General features: G+C 37.5%; 1 protein-coding gene across 3 annotated transcripts in view; it reads right to left on the bottom strand.

Moving 5' to 3' along the window:
* Nucleotides 1-27399, bottom strand: part of daam1a (dishevelled associated activator of morphogenesis 1a) — an 82227-nt gene that overhangs the window by 32842 nt on the left and 21986 nt on the right. Inside the window, exons 1-2 of one of the 3 annotated variants that reach the window (XM_051723072.1) lie at nt 23139-23392; nt 3303-3531 (exon numbers count right to left, since the gene is read on the bottom strand). In XM_051723072.1, the coding sequence (XP_051579032.1) occupies nt 3303-3488 (186 nt within the window). In that variant the 5' untranslated portion in view covers nt 3489-3531; nt 23139-23392. Of the gene's footprint in view, nt 1-3302; nt 3532-23138; nt 23393-27399 lie in introns of those variants that run through there. The other 2 variants (XM_051723074.1, XM_051723073.1) reach the window with 2 other exon arrangements.

Here is a 27399-nt window from a genome sequence, read left to right as displayed (position 1 = left end):
ACATTTTCTTAACCTCCTTTCTTAACCTGCCCGGTGTACTAAAGATCTACAGCTAAGTTCAGAATCCATCATGGCGGACAAAATTAATCACGTGAGACTGTTTTAATCATGGGTTAAAAGTTTAATCTCTAATTTGTTAAACAGTATTTAAAATTAAGTGGTGCAACACAACTCAAATTAAAATAAAACTTAGATCAACAAACCCTGGATTAGTGCTAAACTCTGCTTAATTTAATCCTTATTGGTGCAACCCACCCCAAGACAAGCATTGATTCACTTCACAAATACAGGAATGGTAGAGAAAACTCTAAAGATGTAGAAAAAGTTTTATTTCTGAAAAAAAATTCTAATGGGATTGTTGTGAATGAATGCATTTAAAGTGGAAGTTCACCCAAAAATGTCATTGAACCATCCCTTTAATGGGCTCCATTTGTGACTTCTGGTCGCATCTTGCCCATGTTAGCTTGAGTGCGTACAAACTCTGCATGTACTGGCTTAGCAAAAAATGATAAAACACATGGGATAGAAAGACAAGCTTCTTTGTGTTTTAATGAGTCATCCTTACTTTGACTGCCAATATAATGTTTGACAAAAGCAAAGCAGATTTCCATTTCAAAATGGCTCAAGTCCAAAGATCTATCAAGCCCCAGTACAAAGTTTTATAAAATATCTCACAAACCAAAAGAACATTAGACTACAGTGAAAGATTAAGAGTAAGTGCTCTTCGATCCAAAACTATTAAACCTAAAATACTGCTGGGTGATTCATAATTGAAGGTTTTATTCCTCTTAACCTGTGTCTTTGAACCAGTCTGCTGGCTAAATTAGAAATTAAACATTGATTTTGTACAGATCACATTAGAACGTAGTTACTGTACATATTCACTTCTGCTGAAACCATTTCCTCAACAGAGCAAAAGAACAGCCCTACATAATAATAAGTGCTGAAAGACCCATTTCTATCCATTCATCCAATTATCCATCCATTCATCAAGCTGGGAGAGATGTGGGAAATATCTATCTATCTATCTATCTATCAAGGGTGTAATGGTTCTCGGTAAAAAAACAAACCGCATGGTTCACCACCCACGGTTTGGTAAGCATTTGCTCCACGGTTCATCTCTAGTTTAATAACGCATCTGGATCATACACTTTGGCAAAGAAACTAAAGCGCCAAATAGACATGCGCAGTTGTAACATCCGCTAATGCACCTGTATGGCTCTTTAGATGGACACGCACCACCTGTGTTTCATGTGGGTCAACTTTCTACAGAGAGAAGCTGTCATATTAACTGTATGTTAAATTAGTTGATGACATCACCGTTCCACACGCAGTAGTGTGAAGTTGAAAACGGCAAGCTGAGAAAACAAGCCGCAAACCCCTGTGCCATTCAAGTCTCCTGTCTGGGAACTTTTTCTTTTTGCGGTCAATCAGTACAGCGATGGTCAAAAACATTTACAAAACAGGCACTGTTTGCAGACATTGCTTGGCGTGAGTGCCGTATACTGGTAATACATCGTTGTTTGATTATTTATTTACGTTGACATCACCCGAGGATCGATAGCGTGCGGTGCGCACAGAGCCGCAGGTGAGCCCGAAACTGCACACAGACACAATCCCTTCCGTCTTTAAACAGGCACTCTGTGCTAGTTCGGACAGACATGAAACAAGAACTAAAGCACTTGGGGTGTTCACTGCCAAAGTTATGTTGCCCATACGTTGATGAAGATGTGGGATTTCCGCGTATGATTAAAACACTCACGTTGCGTTACGACATCCTTTCTAACATCCATTTTAACAGGTTATTCCTCCTATAGTGATGTACAACTTCTGAATGTTGAATATATGTTGAGTATGAAATGCACTTTAATGCAGGTATTAAGTTAAATGCTGAGTTAAATTGTTTTGTTAGTTAAGAACACTAAAGAAAATTAACCATGGTTTTATTCAGTAATACTATAGTAGCCATATAGTAACCATGGTTTTACTACAGTAATATTGTAATAGACATGACTGAAGTAACAATGACTACTGTCTCCGCTGTTTTCTTGGCAGCAATCATAGTTTTGATACAATTAACCATTGTTTTACAATAGTAATACTGTAGTTTCCATATAGTAACCTTGATTTTACTATAGTATTGTAACCATGACAGTAACCATGTTAATTTTGTGGTTACTATGATTTTATTACAAAAACCATGTTTAATCTATGGTTACTATTGTAAAACTATAGTGATTTGTATTGAGGGCAAATCTCTTGTAGTGTTTGTTACCAATTAGAATATATTTATTTTGGATTTGGCACTAATATTTTATTTCCCGAACATAACAAATACCGAACTGTACTGAAACAGTGACCCTAAAACTGTGATACAAACCGAACCATGAGAAATCTGAACCGTTACACCTCTATCTATCTATTCATCCATCCATCCATCCATCCATTTATCGATTATTTAATCCATCCATCCATCCATCCAACATCTATTAAAGGAATGTTCCGGGTTCGATACAAGTTAAGCTCAATCGAAAGCATTTGTGGAATAATGTTGATTACCACAAAAATTATTTTTGACTCGTTCCTCATTTTCTTAAAGAAAAAAGGCAAAAATCAAGGTTCCATTGAGGAACTTACAATTGAAGTGAATGGGGACCAATTTTTTTATGTTAAAATACTCACTTTTTCAAAAGTCTATCCACAAAACAAAGGATATGAGTGTAAGCATGATTTTAGTGTGATAAAATCGCTTACAAACCTTTTCTGTGTAAAGTTACAGCCAATTTGACAACTTAGTTTCCAAAGACAATGTAATGTCAACAAACCCTAAACGACTGTAAAAATGACTATTTAAACAACTTTGCAGCTCAAATAATACACAAGTTTTAACAGAATAATTACTCCAAGTGCTTTATAAAATTATAAGCTTCACATTTCTGTGTTTAAACCCTCCAAAAATTGGCTACATTCATTTCCATTGTAAGTGCTTAACTGTAATCTAGATTTTTGCTTTTTTTTAAAGAAAAGGAGGGACGAGTCGAAATTAATTTTTGTGGTAATCAACATTATGCCACAAATGCTGTCGATTTAGCTTAACTTGTATTGAACACGGAACATTCCTTTAATCCATCCATCCATCCAATAATTAATCATCCATCCATATAGGTATATGAAGAGCTATAGGATATACCCATCCATCCATCCATAATGAGATGTAGGAAGTAAATTAACAGTGAAGTACAGAGCAAAATAGAGAGAAAGGACACAAAAGAAATTGTGCAGGTGCATGGTACAGCACATACCACCAGTTCTGTGAACATGGCATCCAGTTCCTCAGTGGGAGGCATGGGCAGGGTGGGCTCCATGGTCTGCAGTGTGAAGTTGCTGTCATGACGGAGACGGTAGGTGATTTCAGGATGTTCACTTTTCTTTAAGCAGCAGCAGAGGAAGGAGAGGCCCCGCCCTCCTCGCTTACGTGGAGCCATCATGGCCTAAAGCCAGTCAAATATGTCTCGCTTCAGCTACGACCCCCTATCAGAGATAAAACAAAGAGAGAAAATAAGGGACAAGGTATGTAAGGGGTTCAAAAAACATGAACAAATAAAAAAAGGTAGTGAGGTTTTCCTTTCAATGAAAATAAGCTTGGCAGTGTAGCGGCTCAACGCGAAACAGAACATCATGGAAACGAGTTCTGCAACAGCTGAAAATCATACAGTCACCTAGAGCCATTTTCAGCATATTGTTTTGAGAGTAAAATGTGAGAATTTATTTATTTATTATACACTCCTGACTAACAGGTTACATCACTGTCGACCTTTTGAATCAGTAGATATATGCAAAGTATCCTGCAAATAAAATCTCCCTGAAATGAATCACAGTCAAATCTTTGGTGGCACTTATTTACAATATGCAAAGGTATCTACAAAAGCCTGTGTGTCCATGCAGTAAGACTCATAATCCCACTTGTATGATCATTAAAGAGGAGGAGAAATCTTTGATACAAAAGATGACCTGTCTCCTCCACTCGAGCTGTATAATCTCATAATCCATTACAACGATCTCTACACAAACACCCAAGCCTCGCAAACTTTCCACACATTGACAGGATTCAACATGCAAAGCATCATGAAGACAAATAGAAGAGTCAAAAAAGTAATGAGCCATAAATTAACACTATTAGGTGCTTTTACATGAGAATCACTTTAAGCAAAGCAAACTATGTCGATACTAAACCTTTTTTATAACGTATTTTATGTGTAATACAATTCAGTGTTTAAGTGGATTTGTGTCCATTACAAGCATGGGAATGTTTTAATAGTGGAAAAACAGAGGAACACTGCACAAGGATAAACGAAACCATTCTAGAGCAACAAAATAGGTTAAATCTAATTAAAGAGTTCGATACAGGCTTTGTGAGATGCTGCATGTTCTTCAGCTGTATGGTCATTAGCCTAATGGTTAAAGATCTAGGCTGGTAACTGAGAGGTTGTACCTCTCCTTCTTTTTCTCCATATTAGGAATAACAGAGAAAGTCATCATGCCCAACTCTATCTCCATCCTCTCACACTACCAGTCCCCCTGATTTAATGAGTACACCAGCCTGAGCTCCAGCAGAAGGCCATCTTGGCACCCTTGACCCTGAAAGAGCAGGTTGTAAGTGCTATAATATCCAAATAAAGATTTAAAAGGATAGTTCACCCAAAAAATGAAAATTCTGTTTTATACACCCTAGTGTTGTTCTCATATGACATTTGTCTGTGGTACACAAAAAAAGATGTAAGGAAAGATGTTAGTCTAAATCACCATTCACTTTCATTGTATGAAACAAAGGTCCAGTGAAAGTGAAATGGTGACTAACAACACACAAATATAAACTAAATACAACTTATAAAACAAAAACTAATGACATATTATATTACTGTCATACCATGCACCGCAAGACGTGTTGCATGAATATGATTCGGGACTTAAGGTCAAGGGGATTTTCAGCTACAGAGCGCAACAGTCCGATTCCAGAAGTAAAAATAAATTTTTTCCATAGACGAATTGATTTTCAATGATAACTTATAAACCTTTAAAGACAGATCAACCTTGAGCTCCAAGGTTGTTCATCGATGGTATATGCTTCTGTTGAAGCCATCTGTCAGTGTTATTTAAACTTTTTTGTTCAAAAATAGCATTTGATAGTGGAATTTGTAAACAACTACATTACCCATGGTCCAGCACAGAAAGCTTCATGAATCAGAGAACGGCGGCCGACCTAGCCCGCAAAATGTGTCTCGGAGCGACCGCCCACTCCCATGACGCACTGTGAATGACGTAATCGAGTCGGTGTCTCTTCACCCTTAAACTAATTATCTATTTGAACATATAGAAATATTTAGCAATAAACGTAAAATATATTGTTTCTATACTAATAATCAACAACCTAAAATCAATACTTTTATATATTCCCATCGTTTTTTATTCGATGACATCATTCGCAATGCTTCTTGGGATTGTAGCTCGTGCCCCCATAAAGACAATAAGTACACAGTCTTGTACCTTTGTCATTTTGCCCAATTTTCGAAGACTTTTTTGCCTCAAGTCAAAGTCTGCGAAGTTGTGATTTATCTAGGAGCTGGTTGGTTTTGTTTATGGCTTACAACTCTTTAATGAAGGATTTTATGAAAAGTCTATGGGAAAATGAATAGGAAAAATACTTCCGGAACCCAGATGGCTGAATAAGTAGAAGGGCACTGTTGCGTTCTATTAACACCTTCAATTTTAGTCTAGCTGCTCTGTGATTCAGTTAGTGAAGCTAATAAAATAGATAAGTTAGTAGTGATGCTACTAGTTAGTAAGTTAGTAAGTTAGTTAGTTAGTCCCAAGACACTGCATTAAAAACTTCCTTCCTGGCTCCTTTAAATCTTACAAGCATCAAACTACATGTTTGCATGTGCTTCCCCACATAGTCTCAATGAAGACTAGGACATCAAACAGAGTTCAGATAAGAAGCATCTCTCTTAGAATCCTCTTTGAATCTCAACTGTGATTCATCCCTTTCCAGTCAAAACAGGGGGCAGGATGTTGGCCTTCTGGACAGAGAGCGAATCATAAGGCTCGTGTCTGTGAACTCACACTATACAGAAGCTTGTGGTCACTCCCAGCTAAGTGAGAGAGCGAAAAAAGGAAGGAAGGACACAGGAAAAGCAGACAAACAGAGAAAATCATAGCAAAATTGCAAAGGAAACACCTCTGTGAGAAATTCACTCCACCTAGTCAACAATTTGGACATTCACACTAACACAAACCTTGTATGATTTTCCAATAAGGAAGAGAATCTCGATTCTCACGCTGTAAGTATTTAGAAGTGATAACCCAGCAGACACAGCTGTGCCTCTGAGCGAGGCTGGGAATTTTGGGTTTATTTCATTGTGTAAAAATATCTCAGTCCTGACTTGTTGACCCAAAGATCAGTGGGTGACACTTAGCTGTGGCCTGAGAGAAGTCTATAGCTGGTGTCACTTAAAAACAGGACAGTATGGACTGCATCTTGTATGCATCTGCATCTTGGTTTTTCCGAGGTTTGTGGTATTAAACTTTTAACCAACTTTTCCCATGAAATCAGTGAGCTTTAATAATATGGCACATTCTATACAGCTTTGAAACATTACACATTACATTTATTCATTCAGCTGAGGTGAATCTCACAAAAATATGTTCAGGTCACATTTTATCCCAAATAAAAAATAAATAAATACATAAATAAAAAGACCTTATATTAAGCAGGGCTGGGTATCGATTCAGATTTCCTGATTTGATTTTATTCTGATTCACAAGCTCTAAATATGATTAAATTAGATTCTGATTTGATTTGCTTCTGATTCTGATTCATTTAGGTATATATCATTTATAACTAGTGGTTGACCGATATATCGCGAGGCAGATAAATCTGCCACTATTCTGAATTTTTTAATTATCGGCCGATACATTTTACGATTAGCCGACTTGTTTCTCAAGGATGTGAGGGCACCAATAATCGCCTGCTTGCATGTGAAGCATCTGACAAATGTAAATGAGCAATCACGTTTTTCTGTTACATGCCATCGTGTTACTACAATAATAGACCGGTGTGCAACACAGTCTCATTTAAACGGTCCGCATATTTGAGCCATAACAGAAGCATCTTGTCTAATGATAAAAAAGGCAAATATCAATAAAACTAATATCATATACCAAATATGCAGATACCTCATTTAAACATATGTAATAAACAAACCTCACAAAACTTGAGCAAATCCAGCATCATGTGAGCGCTCATATTTCTTCCTCTAAAGCACGTATTCTATCAGCCTCTTTTCAACAGTTCCCTGTGACTTTAAACCTTTTGTTTAATGATAAAAAGGCAAATATCATACTTCTATCATACTGTATGCAAATATGCAGATACAAATACAAATACAGCCTTTTCCTTTGAAGCGCATATTCTATCAGCCTGAAACAAAACTTCAGGATCAGGATCAAAAGTTCCTCTGATTCACAAATCATGACAGTCTGTCTGTGACAATCCAAGCAGACAATCAGAGTAAATTCTAGTGACTGTTGTGCATGAAAATCCCAGGAGATCAGCAGTCACAGAAATAATCAAGCCAACCTATTTGGCACCAACAATCATGCCATGGTCCAAATCACTGAGATCACACTTTTTTCCACTCTGATGGTTGATGTGAAAATTAACTGAAGCTCCTGACCCATATCTGAATGATTTTATGCACTGCAGCCACACGACTGGCTGATTAGATAATGACTGTTGGTGCCAGATGGGCTGGTTTGAGTATTTCTGTAACGGCTGATCTTCTGGGATTTTCACACACAACAGTCTCTAGAATTTACTCAGAATGGTGCCAAAAACCAAAAACATCCACTGAGGGGCAATTCTGTGAATGGAAACACCTTGTTGATCAGAGAGGTCAGCAGAGAATGGCCAGACTGGTTCGAACTGATAAAGTCTATGGTAACTCAGATAACCGCTCTGTACAATTATGGTGAGAAGAACACCATCTCAAAATAGCATCAGGGTTGGTGCTGTTTTGGCGGCACAAAGGGGACCTACACAATATTAGGCAGGTGGTTTTAATGTTGTGGCAGATCGGTGTATCTAATAATTAAAACAACCAAATCTGAAGTAAACTTTAAAGTAAAAGTAGAGGATTGATCTTGGGATTTTAAGAATCGATGCTGAAATTGTTCAAATAAAGATCACAATAAATTGAGGAAAAAAATATATATTTACTTTTACCCAGCTCTAGTATTATTATTAATTAGTATTAAGCATAAAGAAAATGAGGCCTTTTTTAAAGATTTGTGCATTCTGACCTTTTCAAGACAATCAAGAGAATTTCCCCTACAAATTCAAAAAAATGTTTTAATGAGTATATTTTATTTTATTATTTTCAATAATGATTCTCATAACTGTAACAATAAATTTTTTACTGTATTTCAGTAAAACAATTAATGAAATAAAATGAAAATGAGATTTGTTTCACATTGCAGTAACAAATATGTGGAAAACAGTGAAAAACACACTTAAATGTCATGAAAATTGTCACAATGCAAAAAAATCTTAATGGCCCTAAAATTAAGCTACATTTTCTTTAGCTAAATAAAAATGATAATAACTTGCTTTTGTGAAATTTGACCCCAACAAGGTGTTGTGAGATTGATCCAGGTGCTTTTATTCGAAGTGACATACAAATGGTAAAAAAAAAAAAATGTAAACAATTTATCACAAATGAGAAAAAATGAGCAGTGTTGATAATATTGTAAGGACAGGATTGTATCATCCCAATAAAAACACAGAGCAAAAAGTGAAACATGTGTTCAAAGTGCTTAATATTCTTTCATTCAGTTTCAGATAAACAAGTGTACAAATGCAAGCACACAGTAAGTCAGTACAAACTACTGTAAATCATTCACAAGCGAACAGATTTTAATCCCACCTACCATTGCTGGATGTGTTCACAAGGACTGGCCCACAAACATCACTGAGCAAATATTCGCTTTCTCTGTAATTCAAACACCATACAATATGAGGCATATCTAACAAATGTCAAAATAAAAGCAGGTGATTTTGATCCACATCTCGTCCAAACAAAGCACAGGGTCGCCTGGAAGCTAAATAATCATTTTTAAGAATATACATCACAGGAAACCCCTAGCAAGTCAAAATCTGTGAAAAGTCTCGCAGAAGAAAGTTATTACTACAAAACTAACAAACGAGTGTGATTACCCTCTGCTGAAAAATTACCAAATCTTTTAGTTGTAGGGCTCATGGAATACCGCAGTCTGTACTGAGACAGGTGACTAAAATTTTTACAACTAAAACAATAAAAGAATCTGCAGCTTAATGTTGCAAACGTACTATGAACTGAGCATAACATTTTATCTAATAAAAATGGCATGTTTCCCACAGCCCAAGTGAAATAAGAGTCTCCCTGAGGTTGTAAAACACATAAAACAGTCAGTTTGTTTTTGTATAACCTTGTCCTTTTCTGAATGGACAACTATTGATTGCAAAAAAACATGTTTAACAAATTCTGGCCATGTCAGCTCCGACCTTGTTCAAGTGAACTTCACATGACGTGTATCCTTGATAAAGGGCAAAGCATCAAGGAAGAGACAGAAAATTTGAAATAGTATCAAGTTCTACATCCTCTTTGGCTTATACCATTGGGCATTAAGCTCGGGACAAGTGGTCAATCGATATATATCAGGCCGATAAATTAGCTGAAATTCATTTTTATTTTATTTTTTATTATCGGCATTGGACGCTAAATTTTCATGTTTGGCCGTTTAGTTTCTCAAGCCGCGACGGCACAAAGAGTCGCCTGCTTGCACGTGAAGGAGCCGTCTGAGACATGTAAATCACCAATCACAGTTTGTTTTGTTGTTAGTGCCGTCATTTTGCCACAATGATAGGTTGTTGTGCAATTTAAATGGTCCCCACATATCAGAGCCACGATAGACATGTATGAGCTCATGATGTTTAAAGTGCTTGGGTGTGCACATATATGGATATCTCGTTTAAACAGATTTAATTCACAAACCTCATGAAACTTGTACAAATCTGTTTTCTTCATGTGGAGCGCTCGTACAGTTGAAGTCAGAAGTTTACATACATTTTTTTACCACTCCACAGATTTAATATTAGCAAACTATAGTTTTGGCAAGTCGTTTAGGACATCTACTTTGTGCATGACACAAGTAATTTTTCCAACAATTGTTTACAGACAGATTGTTTAATTTTTAATTGACTATAATCACAATTCCAGTGGGTGAGAAGTTTACATACACTAAGTTAACTGTGCCTTTAAGCAGCTTGGAAAATTCCAGAAAATGATGTCAAGCCTTTAGACAATTAGCCAATTAGATTCTGATAAGAAGTGTACTGAATTGGAGGTGTACCTGTGGATGTATTTTAAGGCCTACCTTCAAATTCAGTATTTCTTTGCTTGACATCATGGGAAAATAAAAATAAATTAGCCAAGACCTCAGAAAAATGTTTGGACCTCCACAAGTCTGGTTCATCCTTGGGAGTAATTTCCAAAAGCCTGAAGGTACCATGTTCATCCGTACAATCAATAGTACACAAGTATAAATATCATGGACCATGCAGCCATCATACCGCTCGGGTAGGAGATGCATACTGTCTCCTAGAGATGAACATAGTTTGGTGCGAAAAGTGTAGATCAATCCCAGAATAACAGCAAAGGACCTTGTGAAGATGCTGGAAGAAACAGGTAGACAAGTATCTATATCCACAGTAAAACAAGTCCTATATTGACATACACTGAAAGGCTGCTCAGCAAGGAATAAGCCAATGCTCCAATACCGCCATAAACAAGCCAGACTACAGTTTGCAAGTGCACATGGAGATAAAGATCTTACTTTTTGGAGAAATCTCCTCTGGTCTGATGAAACAAAAATGGAACTTTTTTTGCCATAATGACCATTGTTATGTTTGGAGGAAAAAGAGTGAGGCTTGCAAGCCAAAGAACACCATCGCACCCGTGAAGCATGGGGGTGGCAGCATCATGTTGTAGGGGTGCTTTGCTGCAGGAGGGACTGGTGCACTTCACAAAATAGATGGCATCATGAGGAAGGAATATTATGTGGATATACTGAAGCAACATCTCAAGACATCAGCCATGAAGTTAAAGCTCAGTCGCAAATAAGTCTTCCGAATGGACAATGACCCAAGCATACCTGCATAGTTGTGCCAAAATGGCTTAAGGACAACAAAGTCAAGGTATTGGAGTGGCCATCGCAAAGCCCTGACCTCAATCCGATTGAAAATTTGTTGGCAGAACTGAAAAAGCGTGTGCAAGCAAGGATGCCTACAAACCAGACTCAGTTACACCAGTTCTGTCTGGAGGAATGGGCCAAAATTCCAGCAACTTACTGTGAGAAGCTTGTGGAAGGCTACCCAAAATGTTTGACCAAAGTTAAACAATTTATAGTCAATGCTACCAAATACTAACAAATTGTATGTAAACTTCTGACCCACTGGGAATGTGATGAAAGAAATAAAAGCTGATATAATTCATTCTCTCTACTATTATTCTGACATTTCAAGTAGTGATCCTAACTGACCTAAGACAGGGAACGTTTTCTACTATTAAATGTCAGGAATTGTGAAAAACTGAGTTTAAATGTATTTGGCTAAGGTGTATGTAAACTTCTGACTTCAACTGTATATATTCCTCTTAAGCACATTTTATAATAGCCTGGATCAAAACTGTTTCCCTCTGGCTCCGTCTACATAAATCCGGATATATTTGAAAACAGCGTTTTCACTTCCACACTGCCATTTTCAAGTGTTTTCCAAAGATTCTCATCCACACTGAAAAGTAAGAAAATGCTTAAATCCCCTAACTGCTAATGCAAAAAAAAAAAAAAAAATCATCGTTCCATGTAGTCTGAAATGCAATTGTCCTCGTGTTCCGTCACCACAATTCAGAGTAAACTTCTCATCGCATTTGAAGGAATACAATGTGAAGGATGTACAAAGTAACATTTATCTTTAACAACACTAGTGGGAAGCAGGCACAACAACGCTGTTACAACATGGGTCACCATCTTGATTGTTTTAGGTTGAATGGATTATATGACTGTGTCACATGACAACAACTATGTCATCGTTTTCAGATATCTCTGTTTTCCCTGTCCCCACAACAACGCGAATACAGAGTTTTCAAATTTATCCACTTGGGAGAGTATTTTCAAAAAGCTCAGTTTTCGCTGTCAAAAACGGCATTGCAGGGTGGACAGAAGGCCAAAACGTAGAGAAAATACGCAGGGTTTATCCTGCATAGAGAATTACTAGGCGGCCGCTTCCATCAAATTTCGTGCCGCCTCCAGCTGTCTACAAAACTCTGGTGGGTGTCTTCATGGAAAACACTAACAAGCGTTGCACTCGGTGGACTGTCATTTGTAACTGCAAATCTTGGCAATAATAATAAAAAAAAATTCAGTTTTCGAATAGTCGCTTGATGTCATTTAACATAACATGAGATCATATAAAACTGTAATGATGACACACGAGATGAGAGGAGCGCTGCAGCTCGAGTGTCTGATAGAAACACAGATCACAGCTTGGCGATATATCTTTATTTCATCCTTAATTAAAGTTTGTATAATACGGAAGCGTGACATGTAAATAAGCACAAACTCCAAAACTGTCATTCTCTGTGCGGTCAGAGCCGCTTCAACCAGTCGCGGAAGTGGCCCAATCTGAGCGGGAGTCGAGACCGGAAGAGATTTAAAGTTCCACCGGCTGATGTGCACTCTAACACAGAGAAGCTCGTCTCTCACCCCTGCTGTCTGCAGCTCGCAACGTGTTGCATCATTGATGAGATCATCATGATACGATCAATCTTATGTGAAAAATAACACTAAAATGACAACAACAATAAAATATGTATATATATATATATATATATATATATATATATATATAGGTTTTGGATAGACTAGATTGACAAATGCTTATCAATAATACTCTTATGGCTAAAAATGTTTACAGTGTTCAGTGACTAAAATGTCAATATGACTAAATGTTCCTAAAATATGACTAAAATGTCAACAGTTTCCATTGACTAAAACTACATTAAAATGCCCAGACTTTGTGAACTAAATTAAAATGACAAAATTAACACTAGTATTCAGTTGCCAGGTCATTAGGAGTGTATTAACGCAAAGCCAACGTTTACGTGTTTTTAACGTCACTTTTTTTTTTATCAGTATGGTACCACCTCCGCCTCATTTTGAGCCAGGAAAAACCATGAATGTGTTTTCAACCGAAAATGTATTAATGTGGACGTGGCCTCTGACTGGCGAATGTTGCGCGACAGTCAGTCCATAACACTCCAAACAGACATTCCAGCAATATTTATATTGTCTATATGCTGACTATTCAGGTAACTGACTTTTGTCAGATAATGCAAAACATTTGACATCACAATCAGTTACAGATTTGGTTGCAAAAATTTGCGAAGATTTTACACTTCTATTATGAGTTGTATTCATTTACAGCCTAGTTACATTTGGCCACTTTATGCGTTTTTACTGATTGAATTACTATCCAATTGAAAAAGCTCATTCTATTTACACTTGGCCACATTAATGTGTCTCCTATAAATCAAATCTCGCACTATATGCCAATAAAAGAGAGTTCACTTCCATGATAATGCCTATTCAGGGCAGTACATTTAAAATATGTGCTTTATTATTTGAATTTGCCCAGCGCCCATACGTGTGCCTGTGTATGGGCATGCTGTGTGTTTTTTCCCTCTGGACTTCTTGTAGGTAAGATGCGTCATGCGCATTAGCAGCACTCATGTCAGTGTTTAGTTCCAGTTTCATCAGCGATCTGCATCAAATAAATGAGGAAAAAAGTTCTGTCTCTCCTACATCATGCATTCTTCTCTTTCTTTGTTATTATTTACTGCAGGACACAAGCCCTATGCAAATATTCGGTGAAACCTGTTATGTTTCGCATTTTTCCTATGCTGACGTAGCGCTGTTTGGGAAGGGTAAAATTTACATATATGACTTGAACAGCCAGATGCATTTACACTTGACCAGTTTCATCTGGAATGCATCACTTCCTGAAGTGGTTTGAGCGATCGGATTGTCTCGAATACATTTCAGAGGGCATTTACACCTGGTCTTTTCATGATCGGATAGCTATCCGATCAGTGAAAATGCATGAAGTGTCCAAGTGTAAACAGGCCCTTAGTCACATCGGAAATCGGTGTGAACAGACTTTTGGGTGTAAGCATATATATTTTCACTCAATTTGGAATGCCCAATTCCCAATGCGCTTATAAGTCCTCGTGGTCGCGTAGTGATTCGCCTCAATCCGGGTGGCGGAGGACGAATCCCAGCTGCCTCCGCGTCTGAGACCGTCAACCCGCGCATCTTATCACGTGGCTTGTTGAGCGTGTTGCCACGGAGACATAGCGCATGTGGAGGCTTCACGCCATCCACCGCGGCATCTACGCTCAACTCACCATGTGCCCCACCGAGAACGAACCACATTATAGCAACCACAAGGAAGTTACCCCATGTGACTCTACCCTCCCTAGCAACCGAGCCAATTTGGTTGCTTAGGAGACCTGGCTGGAGTCACTCAGCACACCCTGGGATTCGAACTAGTGAACTCCAGGGATGTTAGCCAACATCTTTACCACTGAGCTACCCAGGCCCCCGTGTAAGCATTTTTAATGGAATTAAAGTTTACCTGGATGAAGAATACCTGTACAGTATGGCTTCATGAAGTGAGTATTTATGTACATTTAAAGAGCTGCTTTGACATACCGATTAGAGCTATAAGGATTCTCAGATTTTCCAGAACTTCAGCTGTTGTTGAGTGAAAGGAATGTCAATTTTTTTTTGTAATAGGAATACTGAAAAAAAACAAAGGGGAGGGAATACCTAAAGGAAGGTAAATCTGTGCATGTCTGTGCAGCAACAGCATTAAAATAATCTTGCAAAATATCTCTCTCCCCAACACATGTACACACCAGAGGAAGTAACCCAGTCCAATCCAGCCCACGTATCTCTGTGCCACACCCTGGTGACCGCACTCCAGCAGGGAAGGTCCTATTGTTGACTCCACACGTTCACCTCTCCCATTTGATTCATCAAGCCTTATGTAAGCAAAGTTTTTATTTTGTGAATGACCGTATTGATCCTGTGTCCATTTTCATTTCCATTTTATACTGGATTGTGAGTCCTTGCATTATGGAAATATACATAAATCACGAGGCATGTTCAAACTTTAGCATGTATCGGGGAAAAAACTACAGTTAACTGCAAACCTGAAGCATTCTGGCATATTGACTGCATCTGTAGAGCTGTAGATTAAAATGAGGTCATCTGGTGACTAAAGCTTGAACAATGACAGGATGCTAATTGTTTTTATCAGCTTTCGGACAGCAGGATTTGATTTGCCTTTTAACCAATAAAATTAAGCTTCATATTAGCCTCATTCCACAGGGAGATATCAAAAGAAACTTGATTTTATAGTGGTCCAAAAACAATCTGCATGGTGTTTTCCCATGAAAAAGGTTTTTGCGCATTGCTTTTAGCTTGTTGCTATGTGGTAGGATTGCTAGGGATTCCTTGCCTTGCCTTAGAAAGAACCACTAATAAAAGAAAAACTTTTTTGCCAGTCTGAAATGTTTTCTAAGGCTCCGTTCACACAAAACATGTTCTTGCATTAAAAAACTAGATGTAACACAATGAATGGAACAGAATACAGGTGTCTTGTAATGTTTTAAAAAGCTGCATTAACTTGACATCTGTCTAATGCAAGTTAATGTAAAGAAATAATTCTAAAACAGCACAGATGGACACAAAAATACATCCTGTCTGAACAGCCCCTTATTTTGTCTTGCACACAATATTGGTAATTACTTGTGGGATATACCCTTGAAGGCACCACTTTCTCTGCTATAGTTTACATCACAGAGTAGCTTTGTTTTCAATTGCCGGCAGAGGATTTGGGTCCTATATAATTTTGTATCCGTCCTGGTTGTTGCTTTTCACTAATCGGATGAATGTGAAAGAAACAGAACAACAATTAATGCACGTAACCGCCTTCAGGCCAACCGCATCAATGAGGAACGTGCCGTACTTGTTTAACAAATCTGAAATCGAATGATCCGATCCAACATGCACACTTCGATAGCCACACCAAGTATTCTAAAAATGAATGAAATATGTGCATTCTTCAAATTCAAGGAGAGACACCCATTTGTGTGCGTAAAACAAACTACTGAATACTGTTTCACTGATGCTCTCACCCCATTCAGGCAGTGTAAAGCTGTTGGGTGGTTGGATTTGTAAAAGAGAGAATACTCAAGAGGCACACAGCTCAGTGATGTCATGGGAAATGTACTGCGCTCATGAGCTATTTGCATTTTCTTTCTTTACTGGTGAAACGGTTGTGACAGGAACAGGATTTTTGGAATTGTATTCTAAACCCTTATGATTTACTCAGAATTTTCATTTTTGGATAATCTATTCCTTTCATATACATGAAAACATTTACTGTACATTTAGTCATTTGGTAGATGCTTCAATCTAAAGCAACTTACAGAACATTCAAGATAATTATTTCAATTAAATCCAATTAAAGAACTTTGAATGTGGCCGTTGGGTACTTCAAGTGTTAAAATTCAAACTTCAAATTCACTGTCTTGATATTTTGACATGTAAGAGGTCATTCTACTATAAAAATATACTGTAAATTTCAGAACTCAAAATGTAATCCCCAATGCAATAAAAGCATTTATTGAAACCAAGCTGCAAAAACGCCTTGTTCTCTACTTCCGCAACTACCTTACATCAATAGGGGGCCCACTAATTCATGACCGCCTCAACAGCAAAAAAACATCAATGCCAACATTACGTCACTGCACCCTGGCCCCGCCCACTGGCAGAGAGCAGGACAAACAGGCCTAATGTGGACTATTCCTGAACACCAAAGAGGACCCATCTGGACAATTCTGAATTATTTTTGTATATTAACATGCACTAGACAAACATCTTTGACCGTTGTCATGTATCTTGTGCCGTTTTTAAAAGACGCAGTGTCAAGTTAAAACTCTGAAGAGAAGATGCCATTTTCTGACATTTAGCTGCTGCCTCTTGCTGTTTTGAGCACAAACTGCTCAACAAACTTTTACTTCGCCCATTTGCGCCATTTTCAATTGTTGATGTATGTAAACATGCACTAGATGGACATCTTTGACCGTTTTGATGTGTTCCTGGCTTCAGTGCATGATAATACTGTATGTGTGGGCATCTTAATTGTGCTTTGGACTGTTTGTGCATTTTTTTGGCTCATATTATCGTGGATTGTATATTTTTTGGCTCATATTAGCGTGGATTATATGTTTTATTCAGCTCATATCAGAATGGATTGCTTGTGAACCAGTCATAATACTATTCAAGCTTTGCAAAGGAACGGTTATTGAAGGATGGGGCAGTTAAAAACACTATTGTACCTGATCGCAAAACAGTGAGTGAATATTTCAAATGTCATGACTGTTTGATAGTTGATGGCGCTGCTTACAGTGTGCGTTGTGTAAACCCTGAAATTTAGTTTTATAATGTTGTGAAGCTGGTTCATTCTCTTTCGACTGAGTTTCAAATATGATGGTATTTGAAGGGCTCCATGATGTTAGCCAATCATAACAGTGGGCTTTTACACTGAAGTTTTAAAGTGGCGCTTAGGCCAAAACCGAGCTTTTCATACAGAGGGCCAGAGACAGGGTGGAAAATTATCATATATTACTAAGTTATGAAATAATAATAAAAAAAAAAATAAAAAAAAAATACTTTACTAACATTATCAGTGGACCTCAGGGAAGATAATAAAATCATAAAAAAAAAAAAAAAGAATATGTCATGATCCCTTTAAAGTGCTTGTGCATCAGGCTTAGCACAATGGTCAGCACTGAGTTCAGGAGGCGGATGGATATGGGAATAAATCTGGCTGCAGCCCCTCTGGTTTTAAAGGCCAATGATCTGTATATACGGCCTAAGGGGAGAAAGTTGTACAGGAAGTGTAACATGTGCATGATGTCCTGTGCTTAAAGAGTTCCTTTACTCACTGTTCTACTGTAAATGCATATCATTACGTGTATTTGATGGGAATAGAACTCATGACCTTGGTGTTGCTGACGCAATGCTCTACCAGCTGCGCTTAAGTAACAAAACAATAACACCTATTCTTCTAAGTGAAAGTAATGAATTTTATACACCTAGAACACTTATCTTTGAAGCACAAACATGCTAAAAATGTTAATCTCATAGTTTAGCTGTTCCATATCTTCAAGACACCAGTTAATCACATGTTCATGACATGCACCATCTAATCTCAAAGATTCCTCAACTCATAGATGGCTGCTGGTGATAATTCTAATTCAGGTTGGTTGCAAATACCACAGTAAAAGCCTTAAGATATTGTGCCTTAAAACCAAACTAATATTAGTGCATACATCCTACAGCAAACATCACTTAAGCCCTGGAGCTCCATAATAATGTAAATGCATGGCAATTGCCTGGGCAGTAGAGGCAGTTTGAGGTCCCATGCAGCAGCCAGCACTCATATCTCTTCCAGGATATGGCCTAAAGAGCCCTGGCCCTGGGGAAGACAACAGCACATTCACACCAGGCTATCTCAACAGACCTCACCATATACTGCAATCCAATGAGCGTGGAGCTCCATTTCTTGCTCTCTGTGAAGATTTGTGTCCGACATTTCCTGCCTTTGTCATCAGCTGGAAAAACTCCAACATCATTGCAATGATTTAAACAAAGTTAATGAAACTTGCACTAAAACAACAGTCTCACAGGTTTGTGACTTCCAATTTTCTACACTTTTATGCAGTTTTCTTTCCTGTTTTTGTATTTTGAATTGAAACATTTTGGAGGGATGTGTCAAAGGGATCATAGCCAACAGGATTTCATTACAGCCAAGAACCATGATTTGATTTAGGTTACTACTCGATACTTGGTTTCAGGTGGTTTTAGGGGCAGGGGCATACTCATTCTAGGGAGCATCTAATTGGACAAAAATCTGTGTAGTGCAAGATGAGTCATCAATATTTTTGCTCCGTCTTCCAAGAAGATAAACACTGTAAATTTTATGTGTATATCTACTAAAGGTTAGTCAACTTTTATATTACACTAGCACATTAATGTCTTCAAAGCTCATAGAAATGGACTAAAAGCCACAAAACTCATGGGGTATTTAAAAGCTAATCCATTATTCTGGAACCCAATGATCAAATGGCTGCGAGTTTCCATTTTAGAGTTTACATAATGAAGGTCAGTAAGTGCAGCCTTCAGGCCAGTCTAGGATCAACTAGACAACAACCCCCCTGTTCTTTGGTCTGTCATCCAGCAGTCACAAGTCAATAGATGCTACTAATGGCAAGTTACAAATTGATTCCTACTGAACTAATCAAAGCAATGTTAAGTCTGTTATTGGCTTTTGCAAACACAAGATTTACACTGCACTGTGTGTGTGTAAACAGACTAGGGGGGAAAGTAATGAGAGTATTGGTTTTATTAGTTGAAATAAGTCATCACATTTTATGTACTGATGAAAAATAGGTGTGGTAGACATAAAACATTTAGGATTTAAGAAAAAAAAACAAAAAAAACAATACATTGATGATCTGTTAACAGTACATGATGATCCAAATATTTTACACACAAAACAAGAAAAATAATTGGTTCACCACTGTCACATCAACTGCTCTACTAACAATTTATTCATCTATCTATATATTTACACAAAATATACCTATACTATATTAATAAATATTGGAATGTTAAGGGCTAGTTGTCACACTTTTTACTTAAGTGAATATAGCCACATACTTTAAAGTCACAAAAAAGCTATTAAACATGAATTTAAGCAGTTGTATGACACATCGGAAGCATAACAGGTCACGTCAAACCCCCACACACATGAACATGATCTATATCCCTGAAAAGTCAGATAAATAGTGAGCTTGTGTATTTATGATGCCGTACTCCGCATATGTGATTAATAATGTCACGACAGCACAGGGTCCCCCCCTCCCCAAACCCCTTTAGGCCATCACACAGGGGTCATACCTCACACCCTTTGGGGATTTGAGAAGAACAGGACTAAACAAGAAAGACGACTAGAGAGGAAAGATCCAAAGGCAGACAAGCCAAATATTTTTTTTAAATACAGACTTCAGACCCACATTAACTTGTAGCCCTTTAGCCTCATTTAAGCCTGATTCCCCAGTGTTAGACTCCTTCAGAATCAACAGAATCACTTATATCTAAACAAACATACACACTTGGTTTTAACCAAACATGTTTGTAATTTGGTGGCTGGCATTACATGCTATAATCCCGTGGCTTGAGTGATGGGGACTGCAGCTGAGCAGCTGCATAATGAGTTTCCCCAAGCTCAACTCTGACTTGATGAGCAAATATGAAATTGCATGTGCTGCCATTGGATATTAAGAATTTTTAAATGGTTCTCTGGAATACTTGATTAGTAGTGAGGGCTGAACTTGTTGCAGGCAACCGATTTCCTACAAAGCTGTATTACTTTCATGTCTCGTGTAGCGATCCGTTCTTTTCTCACATAATAAAATAATTCCACCTCGGCTCAATAGAATAGCTTAATTCTCATAAAATGTGTCAAGAATATGTCCTTGTCCTGTTTTACTCCAGAATCAAAAGAATCCAATAATAAATTATATTGTGCATATAGAAAATTAAACCTATTTTTAGGACAATTCAAATTTTCTTTACATTGCAAGTAGTGGTCGATTACTATGGGTTTTAAATGGCCGATGCCAATATCGATATCTAGAGAGCAGGATGGCCGATGGCCGATATAAATGCTGATATACATCAAATTTCAATAAAACAATTCAGATGTACACATCAGATCTTGTACTTATGTACTGTATTTCATATTTACTCTAACTGAAAACCCTTAAAAACCCTTGTTTACTAATCATTGAGAAATCTATTGGTAGATTTTGGAACCGACTATGTAAAGGAAAGATAACACTTCTGTTAATCGGTCAAGTGAACACAGTTATCGGCCAATGCAGGTAAATCACAAAATGGCCAAATACTGTCCAATTATCGACCGATACATCGGTTAATAACTAATTGTGACATTACTTTTATGACAGTCATGCACATTTTAACTCCCAAAATCTCATTACCGCAATGTGAATAAAAGATGGTCATTACAGCATACAATGTGAAAAAAATTATATTATGTAAAATAGTAAGGTACTGATAAATCATAGTAGAATGCAGCTTTTAATTTTCACTGATTTTAATGTAAAAAAAAAAAAAAACATAATTGTTCAACAGCATCTTATTTACTGTAATACAGAAAAAAAGGTGCGTTACGGTAATGAGAGTCATCGTTGAAAACAATGTGAACAGTAAAAGTTAAACATCAGGACACAGAGCGGTATCAAGAATTCTGGGGTAAAATGTGCTTAACTGACCTGAAAATAATGTCACAATGCAAAAAATCTTAATGGTCCAAAGTGTAGGCTTCATTTTTTTTATGCAAAGTATAATTTCATGTTTTTTGTTTGTACTGATTTGGAGTTAAATATGACCGTGACATTTTCTTGACAGGTTTCGTGAGAATCACCCTATATTTTATGTCCATTTCTTTATTAATTTGGTAAGTAGCTTTGTAGCAAGCAGGATAATTTACCCACCGCTGGGCATTATTGCAAAATAAACCCCTTCAAGGCGATTCAAGACCTGATCTCCCAGTCAAGGTGGGATTATTTTGCAATAGCGACAAACAGCGCATTATAATAGAAAGAAGAATCATTAGTAATCAAGTAGTAAAACCTCATTATATCCCACTGGTGACAATCACAATGTTACTGTAAAACACTACAATACTTGCTGCTTCTGAAAACACATCTGGACTTGCTGCCTTATCAGTTTTTAAACAACTTGAACTCTTAAGGGAACTGGTCTCAGAACAATATGAAAAGCACCTTATTTTTATCCTACCTCCATATACAGCCTCCAAACACAGCATTTTTCAGTTTTCGGACACAACCATTATTACAATATAAGTTTCTTTCTGTAGACAATAGGCTACGTTTACTACACACCTCTATATAAAACAGATCAGTACAGTCAACAGAATGGACAAATAAAAAAAAAAAAAGACTGTAACAACTTGTACATAAATCATGGTTGTTTATGTATTGTTGATTAAGTATGCAATTATGTCACTAGGGCACACCTAAAGGAGAAATGCACACCAGTCTCATTCCATTCATTTGCATTCCATTGCTGAGACCCAAACTTTGCTGCTTCACTTAGTTAAGGGCATGGACACACACTAGTTTCAACCAGGGCCAAAGGGCAAATATGGATACAGCTTACAGTGTCTTTATCTATACAAGTGATCGAAGTGTCTTCACATGGCAACACACAAAACAAAATATCAACAGCCCTGTCTTTTTTCAGTGGTCTATATATATATATATATATATATATATATATATATATATATATATATTTATTACACACACACACACACACACATATATATATATATATATATATATTTATTACACACACACACACACACATATATATATATATATATATATATTTATTACACACACACACACACACATATATATATATATATATATATATATATATATATATATATATATATATATATATATATATATATATATATATATATATATAATATTGAATTCTCTTTACAAATATTTGAACGTTTGAACATGGTTACAACCGATCTGATAAGCATTATATAACGTAAACATCACAATTACATGATGTTTCAGAACGCTGCTTTCTGCAAAAACCTAGAATAAAATGTTTTCTTAAGTGCATGTAAATGGGGTCAATGTTAGGTAATTTTAATTTTAATGAACATTCTTATAAAGTGTTACTGAGAAAATCTAGTCCCTGTGTTGGATTAAAGTCTGGGTGAGGTGTTCCTGGGTATGTAATGGTTGAAACCAAGCTTTAAAACAAAAAGACAGCATGCTCACCTCTCAAAAAGGCACGTCAAGAGCACATCGCAGCAACAAATCCAGTCAGGCAGCGAGAGCCCTGTTGATTTCAGCTCTGAACGCTGTGGTGTGGACAGCATGCAGACCGCAATGGCTCTTACATATTTCACCATCAAATCAGAGAGCAGGTCCTGAAATAGCTGCTAAAATTCCCACTAAATTGAGATTGAAATATAAAAAGCCTCTATGATGCAGCATCAGAAAAACTTTTCATTAATTACAAGAATGACTGTACTGAAGTTAATATAATATGATTTATCCAACTGCAACTGTAAGCTTGAGCTAAGAGTCTGAATAAGTGAACACTCCACACAAAACAGAGTCAGACAGATGTTCCTGGTCTGAGTGGGACCACCTTCTTCTTCCAAAGCCACACCTCCTTTTTGCACTGTCCAATAGGAGTCTAATCAGAGGGAGGCCGAGTTTGACTCACCCACGCTTAAAGAACTGACAACCAGTGTACAGTGAAAAGAGATCACACAATGAGATGTTAAAGATTGAACAAAAACAGACAGCTATGCTGAATCTGACCGAAAACAAAAGAATATATAGAACCAAATCACTGCACAGCAGGTGAAAAATCACTGCTCATCTTTGCAGCATTTGTGCCACTACTTTCTAAGCAATCAGACTTGATCATTTACACCTAGTGGAACATAATGTGGCAAAATAATCCCATACATGGAGGACCCGAGCCATACTGTACCTAGGGACCAGAGTATCATAGAGACTTATTGAGAGGTGTGCTCTTTTGACTTGGGGCCAGTAAGCTACCACCTAGAATACACTAGCAAGCAACCACATAGCAACTCAAATAAAACCACACTTTAGCAACCACACGGAAAAATGAAAAAACCCAGTTGTTCAGAACTGTCTGATCCCCCCATAAACATATTAAGTTGGTTTAAAATGCCAACAGTATACTAATCTTTACAAACAAATATTTGCATGGGCCTCCAAATAAAGCTTGCTTTTGTTAAAGTGGGTGTAGTGAAGATACAGTAGTACACAAGTTAAAGCGGATTATGCAAGCTCTGATCAAGAATTATCATAATTCTTAATGCCTTCTGACAATTAACTCCTGTTTACAAACCTTTGGCTTGGAAAACACAGCTGGAGAGCATGATGAAAAGCTGTCACAGCTGTCACTCTCATCTATACAAAATTCAGATATTTTTCTGACCTGCATTAAAAGCATTACAGTGTTTCAGCATTGATGTTAAATGCAATGTGACAGAAGAGACACAAATTTGATCTGGAGTAGGGATGCTACCGATCGGTATTGGCCGATATTCACGTCTTATGACTCAATCGGTGATCAGTAATTTGGCCGACCGCATGAACCGATCACTCATGTTGAGAAAAAAAATGGCATCACGGAGTGTGGGGAATTCTTGCATAGTGTTGTAAGACAACAAACTTGATTCAGCAGTTAAGAACGATGCAGTGGGAAAGGTATGGCAAATATGTTATGTTTGTGTACTTTACTATTAATGTGGCGTTTCACGCAGGACAAGGCAAAGGGAAAACAGCACGAGTTGTGAAACGGTCCTTATTATCGTTCATGGCGGCAGATTCTCAGTCTCCGCCGGGCATAGGCATCTCAGTAATAACGCGAGTTACAAGATGTGGTGTAATTAAAACATCTTTATTAAATATCTCCAGATTAAACGGTATTAACAATAGTAGACACATGCACTCTTTCTCCTCTTTTCTTTCATCTCTTGCCCTGATGAGAGAGTGCATGTTCCTCTCATTATAGTTCAAGCATCAACAAGTGAAAAATTAACTATTAATACAATCATCCAACTAAATGAAAAAACATGGAAGGAACTACTTGTACTTGCTAGTCTTGATTATTGGAGGACAGGATATTGGTTGGATTGACAGGATATTCAATTAATTATCCATCAGGAATTGATTGGGCGCTCCATGTCCGAATTTAGCATTTTTTAGAATAATTCTTCAGAATTAAGACAAGCATACACTACATGATTTGCAGTCTTGTTTATCGTCGTGCTGGTGCAAACACTACAGGACTGTACTATACCAACTACATGACCATTCGTCCCTGACTGAGAACACATGTATCTTACATTATCACCGTTGCACCTGGTCGTGTCTTTTGACCACTTGTGTTCAAATTTTGAGGAGAGAGTCTCTGATTTCATGAGGACATACATCAGTCATTATGTGTTTTACTAAATGATAATAAAGTGCAAAAAATTAAAAGATGATAAAGAGCTAAAAACCAGCACAGTTTTTCTTAATTATTCGCAAACATGGCGTTTAGAGCCGAATTCTGAGTTATTTTAGTGCAGTACCTGTAACTGAGCTTCTAATGTGCATGCTGCTCATATCTGTGTCCCCTATTGAACATGTTCATGCATTCGCTTTTTACATTTTCAGATCGTACGCTTATTTACCTTTAAATCCGCACAGAACTGTCGAAAACCCGGCCGTTACAGCTGCCCTTAGCATCGTCCCATTTCAAAAGGATCACCCAAAATGCATCTTACAATTAGGATAACGAAATTCATTCACAAATCCGCACAGTTTATTCTTGATAACATGTCAACAAACATGAAAGAGGGCCTGGGTAGCTCAGTGGTAAAAGACGCTGGCTACCACCCCTGGAGTTCGCTAGTTCGCTAGTTTGAATCCCAGGGCGTGCTGAGCAACTCCAACCAGGTCTCCAAAGCAACCAAATTGGTCCGGTTGCTAGGGAGGGTAGAGTCACATGGGGTAACCTCCTCGTGGTCGTTATAATGTGGTTCGTTCTCGGTGGGGCGCATGGTGAGTTGAGCGCGGATGCCTCGGTGGGTGGCGTGAAGCCTCCACACGCGCTGTCTCCATGGCAACGCGCTCAACAAGCCACGTGATAAGATGCGCGGGTTGATGGTCTCAGACGCAGAGGCAACTGGGATTCATCCTCCGCCACCCGGATTGAGGCGAATCACTACGCGACCACGAGGACTTAAAAAGCGCACTGGGAATTGGGCATTCCAAATTGGGTGAAAAAGAAAAAAAAAAAAAAGAAAAAAAAAAAACAACATGAAAGAACTGCTCTTGCCTGTTTTTAATACATATTTCCACTAATTTGCAAAAGAAAAAAAATAATAAAAACAGCTAAAAATAATAAAGACATTGGGTAGGGAGATGCGGATGATGTTTTATTTTATTTTCCAATTATTTTTTGTCTCCTGCTACACAAACCTTGCTCTCCTCTTTCAACAAACATGAAAGAATGACTCGTGCCCATTTTACTATTTGCAAAAGGAAACATTTAAGAAAAACAGCTGAAAATAATAAAGACAGGAGGTAGGGAGATGTGGGTAAAGTTTCATTTTATTTTAATAATTTTTTGTCTTCTGCTTCCTAATACTTTGCCCTCCTCTTGCGCGCTCTTTATATTTCATTGGCTGTGGCTCATTGTCGGTCTTTCGTTCGTCAGGATAGAACGCACACCTGACGACAAGACGTCAAGATATCAAGCAGTTTTGAAATCTGTCGTAGCGTCTGGGACTAGTCTCGGCCTGTCACAGGACTGCGCATACAAGAAGACCATTCGTCGTGAGATCTGAGACTTCCCGTCATAGACCAGTCGCCGACTCAAAGCATCGAAGGAGACGACTTTAAGTCATGTAATGTGCACTAATCTTCATGCACATAAAACCCAGTAATGCGTATTAAATAGGGATGCCAAGGTATGAGTTTTTGGACGGTTACATTACCGTCTGAGGGAAAAAAGGAAAATAAAGCACTGTAAACCACTTTTTTTTATTTTTATTATTTTATAATAATTTTTTTTATTATTCAACAGCACTGAGACACAAAAAGTCATATCATATCACAATTGAACGTGTTAGTGAACACGTTTCTTACGGAAATATGGACATTAAGTGCAGCCATACCATAAGAAAACTGATAAATACAAAACAAATATAGGAAGTATATAATAATAAACACCCTAATATATGGTACAACACCGCTTATCTGCATACTGGGTGCAGAATGTAAATGGGGTGTTTACAGTCGCAGGAAATCCTTGCTTTGCATTCAAAAGTATTTCATGGCATCCAACATTTTGGCAGTCCTTTAATCTGTCCACAAGACCTCACAAATAAACCTGTGGACTATGCATATTTACGGAAAGATTGCTTACTAGGAATGGGACGATATTGTTATCTCACAATTCGGTTTGAAATACGATATGAGGTTTACGATTCAATATAATCTC

The sequence above is a fragment of the Myxocyprinus asiaticus genome, chromosome 17, assembly GCF_019703515.2.
Source record: "Myxocyprinus asiaticus isolate MX2 ecotype Aquarium Trade chromosome 17, UBuf_Myxa_2, whole genome shotgun sequence".
Classification (NCBI taxonomy): domain Eukaryota; kingdom Metazoa; phylum Chordata; class Actinopteri; order Cypriniformes; family Catostomidae; genus Myxocyprinus; species Myxocyprinus asiaticus.
The sequence above is the reverse complement of the archived record's forward strand: the minus strand, read 5'-3'. Positions and strand labels throughout refer to the sequence as shown.